Raw genomic sequence first — 25,186 nt, forward strand, 5'->3', positions numbered from 1 at the left:
TTTTATTCATTTTATTTTTATTTTCAATAAGATAGTTTGTAACCAAGTAGTTCGCTTTTTTGTAAATTCTTTGTTCTATGGTCTATGGTTGTAAAAACGGAGGTTGTGAAAACGAACGACGTTGGCTTCTATATAATGCCCGACGTGTATTATCGCCGCGTTGGATTGTCGTAAAATAGCCGCTCGTTCGCCTATTTAATTCTCTTGAGTTAATTTCGTGCTTTAGAGACGTTTAAATTTTTATTCTTTCAACTCGCCAATTGCTAAATTAATTAATCAATCGGCCAAGGATTTCATTTCGAGAAATTCAATACACATCAGATCAGTGTAAGATGTCGATGCCGTTTTTGTTTCCTCCACACGGTGGACCGATGGGCGGACCTCCGCCGAACATCATCATGCCTCCACTTCCTCCGGGGATGCCGCACCCTCCCCCAGTTGCCGACTACATGTCCGAAGAAAAATTGCAAGAGAAAGGTCAATTTGATTTCTCTCTTATTTTTATTTATTTTCATTTTATTAATTATTTATTGAGTATACTAAAATAAAAATTATTAATGTATATTTAATTTTTTTTAAGCATTCCTAAATTAATTAATAATTACTGTTGGATTAGTTTAGTTTTAAACATTATTTATATTTGCTGTCAAATAAATATTGAAAATTTTTACACTTTACAGCTCGTAAGTGGCAACAACTGCAGACAAAAAAGTATGCAGAGAAGAGGAAGTTTGGATTTGTTGACACCCAAAAAGAAGACATGCCACCTGAGCATGTTAGGAAGATTGTCAGAGATCATGGAGACATGACTAGTAGGAAGTTTAGACATGATAAAAGAGTTTATTTAGGGTTGGTTTTATATTCCATTTATTAATTTGTTTTGTAAACAAGAACTTTGTTCCCATTTTAAAATTATAAATCATATTTATGCCAGTTTAAAATTAAGTTTAATTGTTAAATTAGGATTAGGGTTGATGTTAATTAACTGATTACATTTTATATTTTTTAATTGCATGACAGTGCCCTGAAATACATGCCACATGCTGTTTTGAAGTTGATGGAGAACATGCCAATGCCATGGGAGCAGATCAGAGATGTGAAAGTTTTGTACCATATCACAGGAGCCATCACGTTCGTCAATGAGATTCCATGGGTCATCGAACCCGTGTACATTGGACAGTGGGGGTGAGCAGCATGTTATTCTATTTTATCTCTTCATTTCTGTTCTTTCTCTGACTGTTGATTAAAATTAAAAAAACTAAATCACCCACCAGCACGATGTGGATCATGATGAGGAGAGAGAAACGTGACAGACGTCATTTCAAGAGGATGAGGTTTCCACCGTTCGATGACGAGGAACCCCCGCTTGACTACACAGACAACATCCTCGATGTTGAACCACTAGAAGCAATCCAGATGGATTTTGATCCTGAGGAAGATAAGGCTGTTTGTCAGTGGATCTATGAACACAAACCACTGGTTGACTCCAAGTCAGTTTTTCAATGTTTATTTGTTGTTTGGATTCTTTTATAACATAACATATATAAGTAATTTGCATATTGTGCTGTATCATTTGTTTAAATGACTTTAATTATTTTGTCCAATTTAAATACCGACAGATTTGTGAATGGCTCGACATATCGCAAATGGAATTTGAGTCTTCCTCAGATGTCCACCTTGTACAGACTGGCCAACCAGCTGCTGACCGACCTTGTAGATGAAAATTATTTCTATCTGTTCGACATGAAGTCATTCTTCACTGCGAAGGCTCTCAACCTTGCTATTCCTGGAGGGCCCAAGTTTGAGCCGCTTGTTAAAGATAAGGAGATGCAGTGAGTTGATGTTGCGTTGTATGAGTTCATGATTTGTTGGATATCGTTTATATTATTATATGAAATATATTATTTTCCAACAAAATGGTATCAGGGATGAGGATTGGAATGAGTTCAACGACATAAACAAGATAATCATCAGACAGCCTGTGAGGACAGAGTACAGAATTGCATTCCCATACTTGTACAACAGCATGCCGTACCAGGTCCATCTATCATGGTCAGTTTTTTCCTGGCTGGATAATGTGTTGTTGGTTCTGATTGATAAACATGCAGACGCAATTCAGCATTATGCATTGTCATGTCGCGTACACTTTTATTTGCTTTCATGTCTCATTGACAGCCTTTAAATAAATTCAAATAGGTACCATGCACCAAATGTGGTCTTTATAAAGACAGAGGATCCTGATCTGCCAGCCTTCTACTTTGATCCTCTCATCAATCCAATCTCTCAGAGGCATTCAACTAAGGTGGCTACATATTCTATTCAGTACATGCAGTATTAGTTTTTATCATCACGTTATCTCAATCTTCATTATCTTCATCATTCTCATTTGCATCAATCTGGTCACTTTTTTCTTCATCACCATCTTCATTTTATTAAAATACTCATCACATCGCCAAGCAGCATTGAGCTAACAGTTTGAAAATCTGTTATTTACTTAATCACAACAGAAAGCAGAACCCCTTCCAGAAGATGACGATGAATTTGAGCTCCCTGTGTACATCCAACCCTTCCTAACTGAGCTGCCCCTCTACACAGACAACACAGCCAATGGGATTGCTCTGTTGTGGGCCCCACGACCTTTCAACATGAGGTCAGGTAGATGCAGGAGAGCTATTGATGTTCCACTTGTCAAGACTTGGTTTGTTCCTCTTCTTGTCTTTCATCTTCTTGTTTATTATAATTGTTTGATTATACTTCTCTATGTTCCAGTTCCATTATATAAGATAACAAAACAGCACTAACTTAAAGGATCAATACATATTCACAATCCCATCTTCTCCAGGTATCGAGAGCACTGCCCGGCTGGCATGCCTGTGAAAGTTCGAGTATCTTACCAGAAACTTTTGAAATGTTTTGTACTTAATGCTCTTAAACGCAGACACCCGAAAGCTCAGAAAAAGAGGTATCTTTTCAGATCATTCAAGGCTACAAAATTTTTCCAGACGACAACTCTTGATTGGGTTGAGGCTGGACTGCAAGTCTGCAGGCAGGGCTACAACATGCTCAATCTGCTGATCCACCGTAAGAATTTAAATTACCTACATCTTGACTTCAACTTCAATTTGAAACCTGTGAAGACATTGACGACAAAGGAGAGAAAAAAGTCAAGGTTTGGGAATGCTTTCCATCTTTGTAGGGAGATTTTGAGGCTGGCCAAGTTGATCATCGACAGTCATGTCCAGTATCGATTAGGAAACGTTGATGCTTTTCAAGTTAGTAGTGATGTGCTGTTTGTTGTTCTGTTGGTGTTATAGGATGATAATAATATTGATGTTATAGCGATGGCATTTGTAATTTTATTGTTTCATCAGTCAAATAAATCTCTTTCCTTATTTTATATTAAATGTTTTTTTTTTATAAAAAGCTGGCAGATGGATTGCAGTACATATTCTCACATGTTGGCCAGCTAACCGGAATGTACAGATACAAGTACAAGCTGATGAGACAGATTAGAATGTGCAAGGACCTCAAACACCTCATCTACTACAGATTCAACACTGTTAGCTTGCTTATTTCTTGTCACTTCATTCATCATTGTTTCCGTTATAAAAAATATTTGTTATTATCACATGTATTGTTGTGTTGTTGTTGTTGTATTATCACATGTATTGTTATTCTGTGACAAGCTCTGTATGACCTGCTACTTTTCTGTACTGCACAGGGTCCAGTTGGCAAAGGACCGGGATGTGGATTCTGGGCACCAGGGTGGAGGGTGTGGTTGTTTTTCATGAGAGGCATCACTCCACTGCTCGAAAGATGGCTGGGTAATTTGTTGAGCAGGCAGTTTGAAGGCAGACACTCGAAAGGTGTTGCTAAGACTGTCACAAAGCAGAGAGTGGAGTCACATTATGATCTCGAACTCAGAGCAGCTGTTAGTAGAGAAGATTTTATTTGTGCTTATGAGTGTGGATTATTTATTAAAATGTTTAAATGTGATGGAGAAGGATGTAGTTGTTTGGTACAGTTCCCATATTTTTGACTATTTTCATTCTCCCTAACATCCGTGATGCCCATCGCACAGGTGATGCACGACATCCTGGACATGATGCCGGAAGGGATCAAGCAGAACAAGGCCCGTACCATCCTGCAACATCTGAGTGAGGCATGGAGGTGCTGGAAGGCCAACATTCCCTGGAAGGTGCCCGGGCTTCCCACTCCCATTGAGAGCATGATATTGAGGTGAGCTGGAGATCATGTAAAAAATGACAATGATGTGATGATGAGTGTTTATTGACGGTGATGTATTTTCCGTGAAGTGATTAGTTTTAAATTGTTCAGATTAGATCACCATTATCTTTCATTTTATCAGATATGTTAAGGCAAAAGCTGATTGGTGGACAAACACGGCCCACTACAACAGAGAACGAATTAGGAGGGGAGCCACTGTGGATAAGACAGTCTGCAAGAAGAATCTGGGCAGGCTGACTAGGTTATACCTGAAATCAGAGCAGGAAAGACAACATAACTATCTGAAGGTGAGTTGTTGGGAATGTCTTTGAATTTTAATTACCATAATCTTCAATATTTATTTTTTATTAGGACGGACCATATGTAACCTCGGAAGAAGCAGTAGCCATCTACACAACAACAGTTCACTGGCTTGAAAGCAGAAGGTTCAGCCCAATACCATTCCCACCACTGTCCTACAAACACGATACTAAACTGCTCATATTGGCACTTGAGAGGCTCAAGGAAGCATACAGGTCTGCTGTGTGTATGTGTGTATGCGTGTGTGTGTTTGTATGCGTGTGTGTTTGTGTTGAATTTGTTGTTTGTGCGTTTATGTATGTGTTTGGCTTTGGGTTTATTGATTAAATTATTTGGTTGATTGATTAATTGATTGGTTAATTGATTGATTAACAGCGTGAAAAGTCGTCTGAACCAGTCACAGAGAGAGGAGTTAGGTCTGATTGAACAAGCGTACGACAACCCACACGAGGCCCTGTCAAGAATCAAGAGGCATTTACTCACCCAGAGATCATTCAAAGAGGTTTGTGATGGATGGGAGGAAGAGTGTTGAAATTACGACAAAGTGTGTTTTTAATCTGAAAAATAAACAGAGTAGAGATATTTTCTTACTATTTACTACATTTGTATTTACGCAATTCTCCACTTCTTCATCCTCTGCCCTTGACAGGTGGGCATTGAGTTCATGGACCTGTACAGTCACTTGGTGCCAGTTTATGATGTTGAGCCGCTCGAGAAAATAACAGATGCCTACTTGGACCAGTACCTCTGGTATGAGGCCGACAAGAGGAGACTGTTTCCACACTGGATCAAACCGGCAGATGCTGAGCCACCCCCTCTGCTTACGTACAAGTGGTGCCAGGGAATCAACAACCTGCAAGATGTCTGGGACACTTCTGAAGGTCAGTGTTAAAATGAAAATATTGTTTAACGAAGTGTTCTTTCTATTGTGTGTTATTCATTTTAATCTGCTAGCGTAAAAGCATGATCACTCTGTGTTTTGAATCTTATGAATATTCAAAACGCTTTTAAACTCATGCAAGATTATAAATATCTTGGTTAGCACTCATCAGAATGTTAACTGGCAGTATTCATGTATTTATGCCTGCTTATGTCTATTCATTGATGATATGCAGGTTTCCATGGCATGAAACATGTTTTATTTGAACAGTCGCTACTAATCCTAACTTTCATGTTTTTAATTCACTAAGTAACTTTTATAACAAGTTCATAATTCATTACTTATTAAATGAATTTTGCTACACAATTATAAACAAACAGGAGAATGTAATGTAATGCTGGAGTCGAACTTCGAGAAGATATATGAAAAGATCGATCTTACATTATTGAATCGACTGCTGAGGTTGATAGTTGACCACAACATTGCAGATTACATGTCTGCTAAGCATAATGTTGCCATTTCTTACAAGGTTATTCAATTCTTTCCATAATTTTCTATTTCTTTGCCTTGGATGAGGTTATTTTTATCATCTATTTATTATGATGATTAAAGTATAAAATTATAAATCACTGCAAACAAAAATATTATCCAATTAGGACATGAACCACATAAACTCGTTTGGAATAGTGAGGGGCCTTCAATTCTGTTCCTTCATTGTTCAGTACTACGGCCTGGTTCTTGACCTACTTGTATTGGGCCTGCAGAGAGCCAGCGAAATGGTCGGACCCCCTCAAATGCCTAACGATTTCCTAAGTTTTAGGGATGTGCAAACTGAAATATCACATCCAATTAGACTCTATTCAAGATACATCAACAAGATACATATATTCTTTAGGTTGGTTGGTTGGCTGATTGGTTATTTGATGGATAATTTATATGATATTTCCTATATTGCGGTTATGACAAAATTGTTCGTTGTGAATTTGTGATGATGAAATAATAAGATGATGTTTTTTCTCCAGCATGATCACTCTGTGTTAAGAATCTATTTAATATTCATAACACTTTTAAATTCATGCAAGATTATTTATTGGTTGATTAATATTCATGATGGTGTTAATTAGCCTGCATGTGTTTATGCTTGCATATGCTATTTCATCAATGATATGCAGGTTTCCATGACATGAGACACTTTTTTTTCATAAAAATTCAATATAATTTTTTAGCTTATATTGTTAATTGTTTGAATGCCGGCCCAACTAAATTGTTGTTTGTTATTTTTAAAGATTCACGGCAGAGGAGGCACGTGATCTGATCCAAAGATACTTAACAGAGCATCCTGATCCCAACAATGAGAACATTGTCGGCTACAACAACAAGAAGTGCTGGCCTAGGGACTCCAGAATGAGACTCATGAAGCATGACGTCAATTTGTTAGTAGGGATGTGCTGATTTGTATGTGTTGTTGGTTTTGTTTGCTTCTGTTGTTGGTTTTGTTTTGCTTTCTATTGTTACACAGATTTATAACCATTCAATCAAGTAAGCTACTAATTACTAATTGACAATTAAAAAATCAATGAAAACCCAAAACAGAGGACGTGCAGTGTTCTGGGACATAAAGAACCGCCTGCCACGCTCTGTAACAACGACGCAATGGGAGAACAGTTTTGTTTCAGTGTACAGCAAGGACAATCCCAACCTGCTGTTCAACATGTGTGGCTTTGAATGCAGGATCCTGCCAAAGTGTAGGACGTCACATGATGAGTTCACACACAGGGATGGTGTCTGGAATCTTCAAAATGAGGTCAGTAGTCAGTCAGTCAGTCAGAATGATGGGATGGGGGTGATGTATTGATGTTGTGATGATTATGGTATGACCAATGTCTCAGTTGAAATTAAGTAATCCATGCATAAATTTCTGTACAGATAACTAAGGAGAGGACAGCTCAGTGTTTCTTGAGAGTAGATGATGAATCATTGCAGAGGTTTCATAATCGCGTCAGGCAGATCCTCATGGCTTCTGGCTCAACCACTTTCACCAAGGTTGCTTAAGTTTGCATTTATTACGCTAATTTTGTTATTGTTGATGATTGATTGCAAGGTGTTTTCAATCTTTTTACCTTTTTATTGACTGTGAAACAAATATTGACATCTGCACACCAACTGTTTAGATAGTGAACAAATGGAACACGGCATTAATTGGGCTGATGACCTACTTCCGAGAGGCAGTGGTCAGCACCCAGGAGCTCCTTGACCTGCTCGTCAAATGCGAGAACAAGATACAAACTCGTATCAAGATTGGCCTCAATTCAAAAATGCCAAGCAGGTTTCCACCGGTAGTCTTCTACACTCCAAAAGAATTAGGAGGATTGGGAATGTTGTCGATGGGACATGTGCTTATACCACAGTCTGATCTCAGGTCTGTCTTTGTCTGAGTAATATTTGTGGTTAATAGAGCAAATGTTTTTGAATGTTAGAATGTTAAGGTGCGAAACAAATTTATTAAATTCACAATAATAATTGTCTCATCTTTCAGGTGGTCAAAACAGACAGACGTAGGCATCACTCACTTCCGATCAGGGATGTCACATGATGAAGATCAGCTCATCCCTAATTTATACAGGTTTACTAATTTCACTTATTAGTTTTATTCTCGTCATTTATTCAGTCATCACGATCCCTCTAGGAAACCTGCATCATCATCATCATCTTTCACTTACAACCTCTGTGTAGGTACATCATGCCGTGGGAGAGTGAGTTTGTAGATTCACAGCGTGTCTGGGCGGAGTATGCACTGAAGAGGCAGGAGGCCAACGCCCAGAACAGGAGGTTGACACTGGAGGACCTGGAGGACAGCTGGGACAGGGGCATTCCAAGGATTAACACACTCTTTCAAAAGGTAGGTCTCGCCTCTGGCTGTTGGTGGACTAAAAAAATAAAGAGAGATTGCTGCTGGCTTTGTCAGTAAAAGCTCAGTTGATCATATTTATGTTTATCGAGTTTTAATTATTTATTATTGTAGTATCAAAACTTAATAAAAAGTTGTCTGCAATGATAAATAATTACTTTTCCTCTCCTCCTCATCATCTCATTCTCTTCATTGAATCAAGGACCGACACACACTGGCTTACGACAAAGGATGGAGAGTTAGGACGGATTTCAAGCAGTACCAGGTTCTGAAGCAGAATCCATTCTGGTGGACCCACCAACGACACGATGGTAAACTGTGGAACCTGAACAACTACAGAACCGACATGATCCAGGCATTAGGAGGCGTCGAGGGCATCCTGGAACATACCCTCTTCAAGGGAACGTACTTCCCGACTTGGGAAGGTCTATTCTGGTCGGTTGCTGCTTGCGTTACTTGCTGCTATTGTATTTTCATTGATTTGACGTTACTTCATTTTTGTTGTCGTCTTGTTATTATGATTGATGAACATTGGAGAGGCCAGTGATGATAAGTAAAAGGTTTGACAAGCGTTCAGCAGCAGCATTAATTTCAATGCTCACACTACCTGATTGTTAGTTGGGATAGGTAGAAAGCTAACAGAGAACAGTGTGTGTACATTAAGTGGAGATGATTCGTGTGTGTGATGCAGAGGTGCCATCATGCACCGCCCATGTACATCTCTACAATTTATTTTATTATTATCATTTTTATTAGTTTTTTTTATTTGAAGTTGAGTTAATGCTGTATGTTGAATGCTGAACAGTGATTTTAATAGTACAGATATCTGAGGTCTGTTTATCCAATGTATGCAACACTTTGTATTTGTTTATTTATTTATTTAGCTGGTTTTAAAGGGAATGGCACAAAACCGACATTAGGTTTGCTGCATCAGCCTAATGTTTGTTTATTTTTAACTGCCATCTTGTACATTAATGACAATTAAAAACACACACACACACTCATCACTCACACACATCTATGAATACCAACACACAGGGAGAAGGCCAGTGGATTTGAGGAATCTATGAAGTTCAAGAAGCTGACAAATGCACAGAGGTCCGGTTTGAATCAAATCCCAAACAGGAGATTCACATTGTGGTGGTCGCCGACCATAAACAGAGCGAATGTGTACGTCGGCTTCCAGGTGCAGCTCGATCTTACTGGAATCTTCATGCACGGGAAGATACCGACTCTGAAGATATCTCTCATACAGATATTCAGGGCTCACTTGTGGCAGAAGGTTCACGAGAGTATTGTCATGGATCTGTGCCAGGTTCGTTCGTTTCTATGCCTCTCACATCGGCTCGCTTGCTTTCAGTATTTTTTTAATAAACTATCGAATACTCTCAAACTCAAAAAGATACACATGTCACATTTTATGGAACAAATGACCAACAGGTGTTCGACCAGGAGCTGGATGCTCTGGGTATCGAAACGGTACAAAAGGAAACCATCCATCCGAGGAAGTCTTACAAAATGAACAGTTCATGTGCAGACATCCTTCTGTTCGCTGCCTACAAGTGGGGAGTCTCCAGGCCATCTCTACTGGCCGACTCAAAGTTTGTACCATTAGTGATTTGGAATTAGTGATGTGTTATAGATTTTGATTGTAGTGGTAATAATAATAAGTTGAACGATGTCTGTATGATACAATCTATGACAATAATGTTAGTTGTACATGATGATTAATTACATCATTAGTTAAGGAGGACTACAAACTATACGCCACTTTTATTAATACCAAACTATTGATAAGCCCACCAATTGATCGACGATCACTTGCTTATTAACGAATGAATTGAAATTTAACAACTTTCAAACAAATTAGAGACACGATGGACAACTCGACAACTCAGAAGTATTGGTTGGACATCCAGTTGAGGTGGGGAGATTATGACTCGCACGACATCGAGCGTTACACGAGAGCAAAGTTCCTCGACTACACAACTGACAACATGAGCATATATCCATCTCCAACCGGGGTCCTCATAGGACTTGATCTTGCTTATAATCTTCACAGGTTGGTTGATTGGCTAGCTGGCTGGCTGGATGTTTGTTGCAGTGGATTTGTTTTATAAATATATCACTTAGTGTTTTTAAATCAACCATTTAAACATTGAACCAACCAACAGTGCATTCGGCAATTGGTTCCCAGGCTGCAAACCTCTGATCCAACAATGCATGGCAAAGATAATGAAGGCCAATCCAGCTCTGTATGTGTTGAGAGAACGAGTTAGGAAAGCCTTGCAACTTTACAGCTCAGAACCAACTGAACCGTATCTATCGTCACAGAATTATGGAGAGCTCTTCTCAAATCAAATCATCTGGTTCGTCGATGACACCAACGTGTACAGAGTAACCATTCATAAGGTTTGTTGACTGGCTGGTTGATCATTTGTGTCCTGGTGTTGATTGATTATATGACATGACTAAGTGAAAGTGAAGTTATCACATTAAAATTTCAAATATTTTAGCATTGTTATACAACATTCTTCATTTTGATTCGTGTCACTTTTGTTAAAAAAAAATTTCGGAGTCAATAAATAAAATGAACTATTGCAAACCTTCCAGACATTTGAAGGCAACTTGACAACAAAGCCTATAAACGGAGCCATCTTCATCTTCAATCCTCGAACTGGACAACTCTTCCTCAAAATCATCCACACGTCAGTTTGGGCCGGTCAGAAACGTCTTGGGCAGGTAAGATTGATGTTGTTTGTCGGTTGTTGGTGGTGGCTGTTGTTGGTAGTTGTTGTTGTTGATGATTGTTTGTTGTTGGTGATGATGGTATGATAAATTTGTTAATGATAATCTGACAAAACATTGAGTGACAAGGATGTCATTTAACTTTCTTTACTTTACTTTACTTTTTTACTTTAATCACTTCACTAACTCAACCCATATTTTAAAAATTGAACAGCTTGCCAAGTGGAAAACAGCAGAGGAGGTAGCAGCATTGATCCGATCGCTGCCTGTAGAGGAGCAGCCTAAGCAGATCATTGTGACCAGGAAGGGAATGTTGGACCCACTCGAAGTCCATCTCCTTGATTTCCCCAACATCGTCATCAAGGGCAGCGAACTTCAACTGCCCTTCCAAGCCTGCCTCAAAGTTGAAAAATTTGGGGATCTGATTTTGAAAGCCAATGAACCTCAGATGTACCTCTTCAATCTTTACGATGATTGGCTCAAAACTATTTCTTCTTATACCGCTTTCTCACGGTTTGTTTGTTTGTTTGTGTCTCTCTGTCTTTATGTTTGCTTGCATATTTTCACAATGGCGTCACACTTCAAAATAATTTTAATTTAAGAAACTGCAGATTGATTTGAATGTAACAAACCAAACCTCAGATTGATCTTAATATTGCGGGCCATGCACGTCAACAACGATCGAACGAAGATGACTCTGAAGCCTGATAGGACGACCATAACGGAGACACATCACATCTGGCCCACCTTGAATGATGAGGATTGGATGAAAGTTGAAGTGCAACTGAAAGATCTCATCTTGGCTGACTATGGGAAAAAAAATAAGTCTGTTGTTCTTTTTCCGGCTTTAATATCTGCTACTAATGTTTATTTTCACCTGGTCGCTTGATTAACATTCAACTACTTGCATGTCTTTGTTTGTTTAAGAATAATACTGTGTATATGAGGGTGTATGCATTACCATTTCCCCCACTGATATTGATCAACATTTTTATAAATTTGCCTCAGTGTGAACATCGCCTCTCTGACTCAGTCCGAGATAAGAGACATCATTTTGGGCATGGAAATATCTGCTCCCTCCCAACAGAGACAGCAGATTGCAGAAATCGAGAAGCAGACCAAAGAACAATCACAACTGACTGCCACAACTACCAGGACTGTGAACAAGCATGGAGATGAAATCATTACATCAACCACTAGTAATTATGAGACACAGGTTTGTTCATCCTTCTGTCTGTCTGTCTCAGTCTGTTTGTTTGAACTGTTTGGTTGTTTGTTCTGTCTGATCTGATTTATTTGGGTGTTTATCTTGTTGTCTAGCTTGTTGTTTTGTTTATATTTCTTTTTCCTCTTTGTTTTGCTTCATTTTTAAACCACAACACAACATACATACATGCAAGTACAATGAAACTCTACCTTCCTAACATACACACACATATGTTTGCAGACATTTGCTTCAAAAACTGAATGGCGCGTGCGAGCAATTTCAGCTACGAACCTGCACTTGCGTACGAACCACATCTACGTTTCATCGGACGACATCAAGGAAACCGGCTTCACGTACATCCTGCCTAAAAATCTTCTCAAAAAGTTTATCATCATCTCTGATTTGAGAGCTCAAATTGCTGGCTATCTCTACGGAGTCAGTCCTCATGACAATCCCCAAGTTAAGGAAATTAGGTTGGTTGATCTCGTGTGTGTGTGCGCGCGTGAAATGCGTAACAGTGATGAAAAATCTAATGTGACCGTCATTCTTTACAGGTGCATAGTGATGCCACCACAGTGGGGCACCCATCAGACAGTCCATCTGCCCAACATTCTTCCCACCCACGACCACCTGAAACAAATGGAGCCACTTGGGTGGATTCACACCCAGCCCAACGAACTCCCTCAACTTTCACCGCAGGACATCAGCACTCACGCCCGCATCATGTCCGACAACCCGAGTTGGGATGGTGAGAAGACTGTAGTCATCACGTGCAGGTGGGTCTCTTTAGTTACTTTTTCACCAACAATGATGTTACTTGATAAATATTTTGAATTGTATTCTTGCATGCAAACGATGCTAATGGTATTTCGTTGTCTCGAAACAGTTTCACGCCAGGCTCATGTTCACTGACAGCCTACAAACTGACTCCCAGTGGCTACGAATGGGGCAGGCAGAACAAAGATACCGGTAATAATCCTAAAGGTTATTTGCCGTCCCACTACGAAAAGGTTCGTATTGTTGCTTCATAGGCATTATTGAAATAACAACAGTGCAACTAAAGCTCTAACATAAACTTTACATCTACATTGCAGGTTCAAATGTTGTTGTCGGATCGTTTCCTCGGTTTCTTCATGTCCCCCGTCCAATCGTCCTGGAATTTCAACTTCATGGGTCAGTTGCCGTCCTGATTATTATGATGATAATTTATAAATTCCATTACTTCATGACGAATGACTTAATCATAACAAAATATATAAATCGCTTTCTGCATCGTTTAATTTCAACCAATCACATCACAGGGGTGCACCACGACCCGAACATGAAGTATGAAATTCAGTTGGCCAATCCGAAAGAGTTCTACCACGAGATACACAGGCCATCCCACTTCTTGAACTTCAGAAGTTTAGAGGATGGAGACATAGTGGGGGCCGACAGGGAGGACCTCTTCAAATAAGGGGGAAGAATTTTATGTTTGGGCCTCTAAGAAGATGGATTTTGTGATGGTGACTTCGAAATGACAATAAACATGATGCAGATGGTGTTTTGAAATTTTAATGAAATTAAGCGGATATTTATAGCATTCAATTGATAAATTGGATGTTAAATTCAACAATTGATCAGATTCTCACACATAATTCGTTTTTTAACTTCCTTCATTTTATCTTCGAAGGTTAAACTTCAGTTTGACAGTTCGTAACTATTGATAATGTAGCAAAGAGTGGCGAGTTACTATTGTTAATAATTTTTTATTTTTTCTCGTTTTTAATAAAGACGAATGTTTTATGTGCTGTTCTTAATTTACAGACTCGAGGTGTTCGCTTGTGTTTCTATTTATGCTCGCAAGTTTGAGACCTACTATCATCGTTCAGCCGTCTTGTGTTTTTTCTAATCTGACCGTACAGTCAAAGTTGCACAACTCATTTGTACACAGGTGGTGTGTGCCGTGCAAGACTGCTTAACATAAACAAGAGACGAGACTCATAAATTGGAAAAGGCGCTATATAAATATATAAAACGTACCGACATTCAACTGTTTGTACATCCATGCATACGCGTATGTTTGTGGGCGTGTGATCACGTGCACAAGTGAGCAAGGTCACGGTCGTTGCTGCTTAGTAACAAGCTGACCAATCGTGGAGCTCTTAATGACCTTAAATATGCATGGATTTTGTATGTGTGTCTCTGTTTGTATGTGTCTCTGTTTTGTATGTATGTATGTTTGTATATATGGATGTGTAGGAAGGTGCGTGTGCGATGAGTCGAAGGTAGGCGAGAATATAAACATGTGAATGTGCATGAAGTTGTTGGTGAAGAAGCAGATGACTTGGAAGAGATGCAGAAATAAATATTTCCATCGCCACGACCAAAACACGCGACAGCCCAGCGCAACGTTCCAACGCGAAACAACGTCTCGTCAGCAGCAGCAGCAACACGAGAACACTAACAGCATTAACAACAACAACAGCATTAGAACCGCTACAACAAAATTAATAAGTACAACAACATCATTTATACTGAGCTTCAACGAATCATACTCTCCGACTAAAACACCGTCAACAATAGAAAGAGCGTTGATAGCTGCCTCCTTCCAATGTATGTTCATTTTTTTCTTCCCTCTCCTCGCTTCATTCACGCACTGTCTGTGTATTAAAGGCGTACATGGAACGTACATACATGTATACAAAACATGTATAATACCTACCCATACATGCATGTATACAAAACATGTACCCATATATACGTGCAGCCATACATGCGTTAGGCACACAGCATCGTGTCTTGCCACGCCATCTCGTTAACAGAAATATTTCGGCAGGCAATGGACAACAACATCAACAACAATAAGAAAATAAAAACAACAACATAGATGACAGTAAAACAACGCAAAAAACAACTAAACAGAGAGATTATATATAAACAACCTCATTAACTGACGGCATCTGCAACAGGAAGAAAACGACGTCATCAACAACAACATCATCAACAACAACATCATCAACAACATCAACAACAACAACGTCTTGTGATGCAATTAAATTTCAATTCATTATGATTGTACTCTCTCTTTCTCTCTCTCTCTCTCTCTCCATCTCTCTCCTCTCTCACTCTCTCGCATACACTTTTCCCTTAACATTTCCATTTCCTCGTTAGTCCTGTGGGCTTCGATTCTGGATGATAACAATTCAGCTCTGGATAACAATAATATTAATAACGACACACATATCAATGCGTTCTTTCCATTTTAAAATATAAAAATTGGTAAAAGAAAGGATAATAACATAAAATAATAATAAATAAATGATGATAATAAAAGTTTTTTTTACGAGATATAATGGTATTATCGTTATTGTAAAATAGTGATGATGATAATATTAATTTACTATCTGATGATGCTGTCTAGAGAAGCGTAATGTTGCTTGCTACAGACCATACAGTAGGGTTAATGTCTGTGTGCACTTTGTATGAATGTGTGTGTGTATTTGTGTTTGTATGCTTGCTCATTGTTGTGTGTGTGCGACTGTGTGTGTTATCAATTATGTACACATTTGAATCGATAAACATAATCGCCATCATCATCTTCGCCATCTTCACCTTCATCTTCGTCATCACGATTGTTCGCCTGTATGAGGCAACCTTATTTTGTACACGAGATGCGTTCACAAATGAGAATGTATTTGTGGGTGGTCCTTTTATGTATGTATTTGTACGTTGTGTGTGTATGTATGTATGTGTGTGTGCATGTACGTATGTATGTATGTACGTATGTGTGTGCGTGCGTGCGTGCGTGCGTGTATGTTTTCATTTGCACCTATATGAATGTTAATTAGATGCACTCACTGTCAAAAGCGAAAGTATTAAAATGTTACTTTTTCATAACCATGGCAGCAGCAGCAACAACAACAACAACGTAACCATTCATCACCATAGCAACAGGTTGAAGTGGTTTCTATAGCAACTGAAGCGAGATGTGCTGCATGCGTGAACGAAACTGGGTGTTGATATTGACAACAGTCTGTTCGTGCACGTCGTTCGCCTGCCTGTGTGTGGCTGTCGTGGCAGACCACTGGCTCTACACGACGGAACACACCAACGTCACGCACTACAGGAACACGACAGCTGGTCTTTGGAGGAAGTGCATACATGATTGTACGTTGGCTGGTTGGTTGGCTGGTTGGTTGGTTGGTTGATTGGCTGGTTGGTTGGCTAGTTGGTTGGCTGGTTGGTTGGCTGGTTGGTTGGCTGGTTGGTTGGCTGGCTGGCTGGCTGGTTGGTTGGTTGGCTGGTTGGTTGGTTGGCTAGTTGGTTAGTTGGTTGAATGGCTAATTGAAATGAATAAAATTCATGGAAGAAATCAAAATTTTCCTGCATAACAGCTTCGAAAATACCGGCGTTATCGGTGTGCGAGAGAATCGACTATTTCAAACACATTGATAGGGATGGGCTGGCTCCATCTGAATCGATTCTTTGTTAGTATGCATGAATGAATGAATGAATGAATGAATGAATGAATGATTGAATGAATGAATGAACGAACGAACGAACGAATGAATGGATTGATGAATAAACGGATAAATGAACATATGGATGTTCGTTCATACGAATAGATAATGACTTGAAAAAAGCTTACCAATGAATAAAACATTAACGAAAACCACCACCACCAACAAACAAGCAAGCGAGCAAATATTAACTTTGAACTTTGACCCGATGAATGTTTGTTTAGTGTCCTTACGGAAGTTTATGCTGTTTCCTGTGGTGGGTTTGTTGGTGCTGCTGGCTGGCGAATGTTGCTGCGTCATGTCTCAGTGCGATGCGCAGAAGAGCACCCTCACTCTGGTCTCCGGCATCCTCTATGTAGTTGGAGGTCTGCCCCAGCCAGGCGTTCATTCTTCTTCATTTCTCACTGAATTTTATTTTTTATGCGTTTATTGGTTTCTAACTTTGTTTTCATTTATTTGCTTATTCATTCACTCGTTCGTTTAGTTATCTATTCATTTATTTCATAATTCATTCTTTCATCTTTCTGTTCATCTCTCGATTCACACAGGTTTGTTCGTGTTGATTGGAATTGTGATTTTCATCGGGGCGGTGACGGAAGAGGCGGGCAACAGCAACAAGCCACGTGTCACATCTGAGGACCAATCACGTCTCTTGTACCATTACGGCCCCTCCTTCATCCTCACCATCCTCTCATTCATCACCTCCGAATTCACTGGCGTCCTCTCCGTCTACCTCTACATCTCCCTCTACCAGGTCGCCTACAGGAAAGATAGAGACCACCTCGGAAATCCCGTCGACGTCAACAGCGAGGCCCTCCAAGCCACGCCAACAACTGTCGCCTCAACCAATAGCAACAGAGTTTCGGGACGTTCCCATGGAAACAGAAATCTGTCACTCAGCAATCAGCTTTTGAGATCAACAGCGCATGGCGGCCAACGGCAGCAGCAACAACATCAGCAGCAGCAGTTGATGAATCGAACTTCAACGAAATCTTCCAGCACGAACAGACGGCCCTCCATTAAACGGATGTCATCGGAGTTGGCGTTGCTAGGTGACGCGTTGCTTAGCAACCTGCCCAACAACCGCCATTTTAGTTACAGCGCTGATATGCCTTACAAAAAACAACGCAACGACGGTGAAGATGACGATGAGGATGGCGGTTACGAGGAAGATGATGTTTTGAGTAACGTGGCTGGGAACATCAACATCAGGAGTAACATGGGCGGAAATTTCATTGGGACCGATGGTACAAAACTGAGCGGTGATGCAGAGGGCGATGATGAAGACGTCCTAGCCATCAAGAGGAGCGTCGGTGCCAACACTGAAGGAGGAAGTGGCGTGAATGTTTGTGGCGGAGGAAGTCTGCAGGATGACGATGGAGTCAGTGAGGTGAAGATTGTTCACCTCACTTCTTCACCTGGCGCTGGTTCACAACTCAACAACGAGTACCAACGACAACAACAGCAACGACAACAACAGCAACGACAACAACAGCAGCATTTGATGCAACAATTACTGCAACATCAAATTGCACAGCAACGAATTCCTCATCAACAAGTTTCACAACAGCAGTATTCACAAACTCAACAAATTCCTCCACAGTTACAAACACCGCATCAACAGCAACTTCCACAGCAGCTACAACAAACACTACAACTACATCATCAACAACAACAACATGGACTACAACCACAGCAGCAGCAGCAGCAGCATGAGCAACAAAATTTACCGCCAGCAAAAACTAACAAAAAACATTTTGGTAAATTGTCGAACAAAGGTGAACAACACAAAAAAATTTCAACAGCTCAGCCAAAGTTGCAAGAACAACAACATCAACAACTATTAATTCAACAACTACATCAACAACAACAACCAATAATTCAACAAAAACCAGCTCAACAGCAACAAATTCAACAAGACAAACAGCTTTTGCAATCGCAGTTTCTCCAGCAACAACAATCTCAACAAATTCAGCTATTATCTCCACAACAGCATCAACAATTTATTTTACAGCAACAACAACTACAACAACCACCACAACTACCACAGCAATTACAATCTCAACCACAACAACAACAACAACAACAACAACAACCACAACAACCACAGCAACGGATACCAAAGCACATGCAGACAGACACTATCAGTCCGCTTTCAAATCGGAATGAAATGCAACCGCAGCAGCTACAACAACAGAAGAAGCAACTTCAACAGCGATTACTACGACATCAGCAGATGTTGCAACCGATATATTTTTCGCAACATCCCAGGATTAATACTGACCAAACAGAACATGACAAACAGCAGCAGCAACAATTACAACTGCAACATCAAATACATTCTTATTGGCAGTACGTCAGAGAAACTCAAATTCAAGAGCCACAGCAGCGAGCACCACATCAGTCAGCAACACAACCAAAACCAACGCAACAACTGGAACAACATCACACTCCACTTCAACAACAACAACAACAAATTAGATTGAGGCTTAAAAAAGCATCACAAAAAAATGTTGGCTCACATTTAGAGCAGCACCAGCAACAACAACCGCAGCAGCAGCAACAACAACCGCAGCAGCAGCAACAACAACCGCAGCAGCAGCAGCAACAACAACAACAACAACAGCAGCAGCAAAAACCACAACACAGGACAACAACATCATCTTCGCCACTCTGCAAAGATTCAGCAACTCAGTATTCGCCCAAAACAACAACAATAACAACAACAAAATTAAATAATGAGGACGACGACGATGATCTGGTAACGGGTGATGATAGTAGTAGTTGGTTGGATAACTTCACATCGCCATATTGGTCGCCTTACAATTTCAACACACGAGTCAACTCACGATTTCAGCAGCACCATCACCCCCTTCTTAATCGTTACCACCATCATCTTCATCATCGCCAGCCATATTATTACAATCCACATCCTCTCTCTCATCGTCAGCATCTTGCAGCACCATCACAACAACAACAACAACATCAACAACATCATCAGCAGATGAACGACCAACAAAACCTCTACTACAGAGCCGAACTAATTTCTCTTTACAATCCAAATACTTTCCCCCTTCAATTGTTAACTACAGCCAATCAGAAGCCAGAATCCTTCCACCCTGCCAACCAATCACAACTCACCAACTTATCTCTGACGCGCCATCCATCGTTACGGCATCATTTTTTAAACGATGTCATCTCTGAAAACCCGCTGATGACGACCATGAACAACAATTTCACGTACTCAGCTTTCCAGCTTCCGGTCGAGTCGAGGCGGGCGGCGATGGACGAATCGATGAACAACCGACTCGATGATTTTAGTTATTCAATATTCGACCGCACGAAGTCCATGCACGAGTTGCGAAGTTTCGAGTTTTACGAATGCGGGCCCCAGCTCTTGAAGTCGTTAGTCGAACCATTCTTAACCGACGACTCGGAATTTCTAGGCAGGACCACACCAGTTTGAACTTATTTGAGATTTTTCATTGCGTCGGTTGGGTAGCACTTTGAAGCATGGCCAGTTGATGCTTGGTCGATGAATAACATTTGCTGCTCTTTGGTTGAAAATGTTTCAATACGCATTTGTATGTGTGTAAATATAGTATATGTATAATTTTGTGTATGTCTTGTGTTTGTGTATGTCTGTGTTTGTGTATGTCTTGTGTTTGTGTATGTCTGTGTTTGTGTATGTCTGTGTCTGTGTATGTCTGTGTTTGTGTATGTCTGTGTCTGTGTATGTTTGTGTTTGTGTATGTCTGTGTCTGTGTATGTCTGTGTTTGTGTTTTTTGGCGCGCCCATGAACTTAAAATGAAAGGATGACCATGCGGCTGAACACGCGCATTCATTTCACCAGTTTCATGAAAGTGTTATTATTATCCTGCTGTTATTGCATAATAAATAATAATTATAATTATAGTTATTATGTTAATAGCATATAATTATTAATATAATTATACAGTCAATATTGTTACATTAAATTTTTGTGATAATGATGATCTTCTAAACATTCATTGCGACTTATTTTTTACCGTTATACGTTTGTGTTGTGTTTTTGTTGAGATCTATAAATATGATAATAATAATAATAATTATTATTATTATTATCATTGTATGATATTAATTAAAATAATAACGCTAGTATTTTTACTGATTTTCGTCAATTGTAAGATAACTTATTATTGTTAGCACTATTAAACAGTGAACGTAGATGATGAGCCAGCATGTATTTTATTTACATTTGAACATTTTATCTTAAAAAACAAGAAGCCCGTTACGGCTGGTATGGTGTCTAAAAATAATAAAAATATATATGTAAATGCCAATCAACTGATTGACTGTTTAAAGTTAAAACCAAATTACAAAAAGATAAACCACCGTGCAACCACTGAAATGACAGTGAACGAAAAATAATTATTATAAAGTAAGTTAGTTGTTCAAGATTTAGATGGACTCTAATTTAAATTAATGATCCAAAATCACCAGTCAAATGTAAAAGACTGAACGAGCTTAAACGTGACTGCTCTAAGGAATGTCCAAGATTAAAAACAGTTAAAACAAAAATATTTATCAATTAATAAGAAGCAAATTGCATTTAACGAAGTTGAAGAGATATATATAATATGCAGTGTTGGATTTCAGGAGGAAGTTTGATCCACTTTCCCCTTCTCATTATGGATGCTAACGTGTTCTTCTCATGTAGCCCTGTCCCTCATAGTGGCAAGTAAAACTCATCAACGTGTCTGACCCCGAGACAAAAGTACCACCATTCAAACAATCAAACGCCTTTTTGTCATTAAATACGGCAAGAGTATGAGCTGTGTGAGTTTCTAATTTCACATTACCGAACTGTGGTTGGTCATGTCGTGTCGGAAACATTTTTGGAACACGCATTTACAATCATTTAACGTGTGGTTTTTATTAAGAAAATATGATGAAACAAATATTCGCAATCTTTTCAATAATTTCAGATATTATATTGTATTGGGCGATACTTACTAACGGCATGCTTGTTTAAGATACGTATTATATTGGGTTTTATTCTGTTTACTGTAATATGTTTGCAGTAATGTTCGCTGTAATGTTTGTTGTAATGGTTGCTGTAATGTTAGATGTATTTTTTTTACGTTGAACTTCACGATAGCAGTTTTATTATAAGTCTTTCTCAAAAAGATTCACGAGTAAAAAATAAATAAAAAATCGGATGCAGGCTGTTTTAATGTGATCACCACCACCACCATCGTCATCATCAGCAACATCATTATAATTTAGTAATAATCAATTTCCTCCTCTTATCATTTTGAAGTTGTTTCCTTATCGTTTGAGGATAATCTGGTGATAGCAGATGAATGTACGATTGTGGTTGTCGTTCTCGCGGAGTATTTGTTTCAATTATTTTATTGTCGGGAGATGTTCTGATGACGTCCTTTATATTGTTTTTGTAACGGCTGTTGGTATCTTCAGCGTTATTCGCGTCAGTATTCTTTGATTTACTGTTTCTATGGTTGTCAATAATGTTGGTAAAGTTGTTGTTGTTGTTGTTCTTACCTCCACCAACAGCAGCGACTGCAGTGACTGCAGCAGCAGCACTACTTGATGATCTACTTTCATCGGATCCTTCAAATCCAATCTCTTTGTAAATATCGTCGAAATATTTCAAAACTTTTTCTTCTTCCTCGCCCAATCTTCTGACGTCATTCTCTTTGGTTACATCACGTGCCGAATTTTGTTCTCTCTCTTTCCTTCTTTTCTCTCTCCATTCTTCCAAACCTCTCAAATCTTCGTCGCTGTATTTGGTTCTTGACGGGTTAATAGTAAATATGTTTTGGTTGCTGCTGCTGCTGTGCTCCATCTTGTTGACGATGTTGTTGCTGGTATTGTTGTTGACAAGATTTTGCTTGTTGTAAGAAAATATTTCGAAGTTGTTTTTGTTGTTGTCAGAGTTGTAGTTGTCGAGTTTGTTGATTCGAGTTTGTGCTGGGGGTGGTTGTTCGTTGTTTATTTGGATGATTCCATTATATACAAATCTTCTTTCTGATAGACCTTTAATACCGTGAATATTCTCGCCGGTTGGCAGGATGTTGTCGGGCGATGTTGTTGTCTGCAACGCTGTTGTCGCTGGTAATGCAGTTACATTTCTTCTGTACAATCTTGAATCGTAGACGATGTTGTTGTTCCTGGCTGTCTTGTTGTCCGCGATGATGTTCTCACTGAACGTGTTCGTGTCGTTTTGAAACCAAGGTGGCGCTCTGTCGATGATTTTATTTGCATTTGTCAACGTCGTTCTATTCGAGGTTGTTGTTGTTGTTGTTGGCTGCTCAGCTTCCCAAAGGTCCTGCGTATTAGGAAGTAGTGTAGAAATATTTCCGGATGTGATTACGTCATCGTCTTGGAAATATCCATTAGGTGGTTTCGCTTTCGCTTTCATGAAGAAAACATTTGAGTTCGTTAAGCTCGGTCTTCGTTCAACATCTGGCGTCGTGAGAAACGGTGAGGCTCTCGATGCCTTTGTTGTTGAGACGCCGTAATGAAAATAATCATTCGGCTTGTCGCAGTCGTCACCATCGCCGTCACTCAATTTCATTCCTCCACTTCCGTTTTTCTTTTCTCTCTCTATCTGCCGTCTCAATATTTCGATCTTCCTATCAACAGGGTTGTCCCAGGGCATCACCTCATCGTCATCGTCATCATCTCCATCACCGTGATGTTTGATGTTGATGTAACTTTTGTTGTTGTTGATGTTGTCGTTGTTTGTTGACTGAGGAATGTAGCTGATGAATGACACTAAAGTCTTCTTGACGTTGTTGTCGTCATCGCCTTCATCATAAGCAGCAGCAGCAGCATTGTTTGTATCATAATCATCCTCATCATCAGCTGTGTTTATTTTCACATCGCCGTTCGCATTATAAACACCACCTCCAGTGTTAGTGTGGAATAAATTGTTACGGCTGTCATCGTCGTTGCTGTTCGTTCTAGCGTTGAATTCATTCCGTGTTTGTATTTCTGAAGTGAAGAATTTGTCGATATCATCATCATCATCATCTTCTTCGTCATCGGCTACGTAATCATTGAAGGGGTATACAACGTTGTTCGTTGTTGTTTGGTTGATATTCTGTTGGTCTTGGGACGTCAGTGGCGGTGCATACTCTTCAAAGGCATAACTGTCGAACTGTTGCTGTGGCTGATGTTGTGGCTGCTGTTGTGGCTGATGTTGTAGCTGCTGTTGCGGCTGTTGCTGTAGCTGATGTTGTTGCAACTGCTGTTGTGGCTGGGGTTGTGGCTGTTGTTGCGACTGATGTTGTGGCTGTTGCTGTAGCTGGTGTTGTAGCTGCTGTTGTGGCTGATGTTGTGGCTGGTGTTGTGGCTGGTGTTGTGGCTGGTGTTGTAGCTGCTGTTGTGGCTGGGGTTGTGGCTGTTGTTGCGACAGATGTTGTGGCTGTTGTTGTGACTGGTGTTGTTGTTGGTATTGTAGTTGCTGTTGTAGCTGATGTTGTGGCTGCTGTTGTGACTGGTGTTGTTGTTGGTATTGTAGTTGCTGTTGTAGCTGATGTTGTGGCTGCTGTTGTAGCTGATGTTGTGGCTGCTGTTGTAGCTGATGTTGTGGCTGCTGTTGTAGCTGATATTGAGGCACTTGCGATTGTTTAGTTGTCGGTTGGAGGAATGTATGATTTTCGCCATCAACAACTCTCTTGTTCTCCTCGCTACCAACCTCACCGAGCACTGATCTACTACTCTTTTTAATATCAACAAAAGTTGTATGGTTCACATTATCGTTATTATTACTATTAATTTCTTTACTATATTTGTTGTTGATGCTGTTGTTATTTTTAAAAAACATTTTGGTCAGAGTGAGGCCATTCACTTGCTTCTCATTCCACGCATTCATCAAACTCAACTGTTTCTTTCGGTAGGACCGATATCGAAAGAAGACCGAGGTGGCGAGCAACAGTAAAACGGGCAGGCAGGCTCCCAAAGTTAAGAAAACAATTGAAATTATTTGGGACCGAGTTTGTAAGGAACGATCTATTTCCAGTTCTGGAGTGTTTAAGCTGGGATTGTTGGGATTGGGAGAGTTGTTCATATTGTTGGTGACGTTGTTTCTAGTGTTGTTGCTGTTGTTATTGATTCTGTCCTCTTTCTCTCTTATGTTTCTTCAATTAATCTACATGTCGAAACATTTAAATTCATTCAGTTCTCATAAGCCGTGCATTGATTGTCTCCATTCATTTCTAGCTGGATGGTCATAAAACATTTTAATCCGAATGATATTTTAAATTAATTCAGTTTATTATAATTTATTACGTGAATAATATAAGATACTATTCAAACACATAAATAAATGAATATATATATATATATAAATGTATGTGGTGTGTAAGTGTGTGTGCGTGTGTGT

General features: G+C 39.6%; 3 protein-coding genes across 3 annotated transcripts; 2 read left to right on the forward strand and 1 right to left on the reverse strand.

Moving 5' to 3' along the window:
- Positions 1-395: 395 nt before the first annotated feature.
- HELRODRAFT_94766 (hypothetical protein) lies at positions 396-14,109 on the forward strand (the record flags this gene model as incomplete). The annotated part of the gene is made up of 38 exons (XM_009021875.1): positions 396-477; positions 681-849; positions 1,021-1,185; positions 1,275-1,490; positions 1,620-1,832; positions 1,927-2,052; positions 2,197-2,302; positions 2,508-2,698; positions 2,843-3,272; positions 3,425-3,559; positions 3,722-3,931; positions 4,082-4,239; positions 4,370-4,535; positions 4,600-4,763; positions 4,924-5,050; positions 5,198-5,429; positions 5,809-5,957; positions 6,085-6,323; positions 6,715-6,861; positions 7,022-7,232; positions 7,355-7,471; positions 7,600-7,847; positions 7,965-8,051; positions 8,162-8,327; positions 8,539-8,771; positions 9,375-9,651; positions 9,777-9,937; positions 10,207-10,398; positions 10,511-10,748; positions 10,950-11,078; positions 11,299-11,597; positions 11,727-11,909; positions 12,093-12,300; positions 12,532-12,764; positions 12,846-13,067; positions 13,178-13,301; positions 13,386-13,464; positions 13,593-14,109. The coding sequence occupies 38 exons, from the start codon at positions 399-401 to the stop codon at positions 13,745-13,747; spliced, it is 6,984 nt and encodes a 2,327-aa protein (XP_009020123.1). The 3' UTR covers positions 13,748-14,109.
- A 2,892-nt stretch (positions 14,110-17,001) lies between these two features.
- On the forward strand, positions 17,002-17,535 carry HELRODRAFT_65623 (hypothetical protein; the record flags this gene model as incomplete). The annotated part of the gene is made up of 2 exons (XM_009021876.1): positions 17,002-17,158; positions 17,342-17,535. Coding segments are annotated over 2 exons (351 nt in total), but the record flags the coding sequence as incomplete, so codon positions are not given.
- Positions 17,536-22,051: 4,516 nt separating this feature from the next.
- HELRODRAFT_162009 (hypothetical protein) lies at positions 22,052-24,871 on the reverse strand (the record flags this gene model as incomplete). Its single annotated transcript, XM_009021877.1, has 1 exon — positions 22,052-24,871. The coding sequence occupies one exon, from the start codon at positions 24,869-24,871 to the stop codon at positions 22,052-22,054; it is 2,820 nt and encodes a 939-aa protein (XP_009020125.1).
- Between the last annotated feature and the right edge of the window lie 315 nt (positions 24,872-25,186).

The sequence above is a fragment of the Helobdella robusta genome (assembly GCF_000326865.2).
Source record: "Helobdella robusta unplaced genomic scaffold HELROscaffold_3, whole genome shotgun sequence".
Taxonomy (NCBI): Eukaryota; Metazoa; Annelida; class Clitellata; order Rhynchobdellida; family Glossiphoniidae; genus Helobdella; species Helobdella robusta.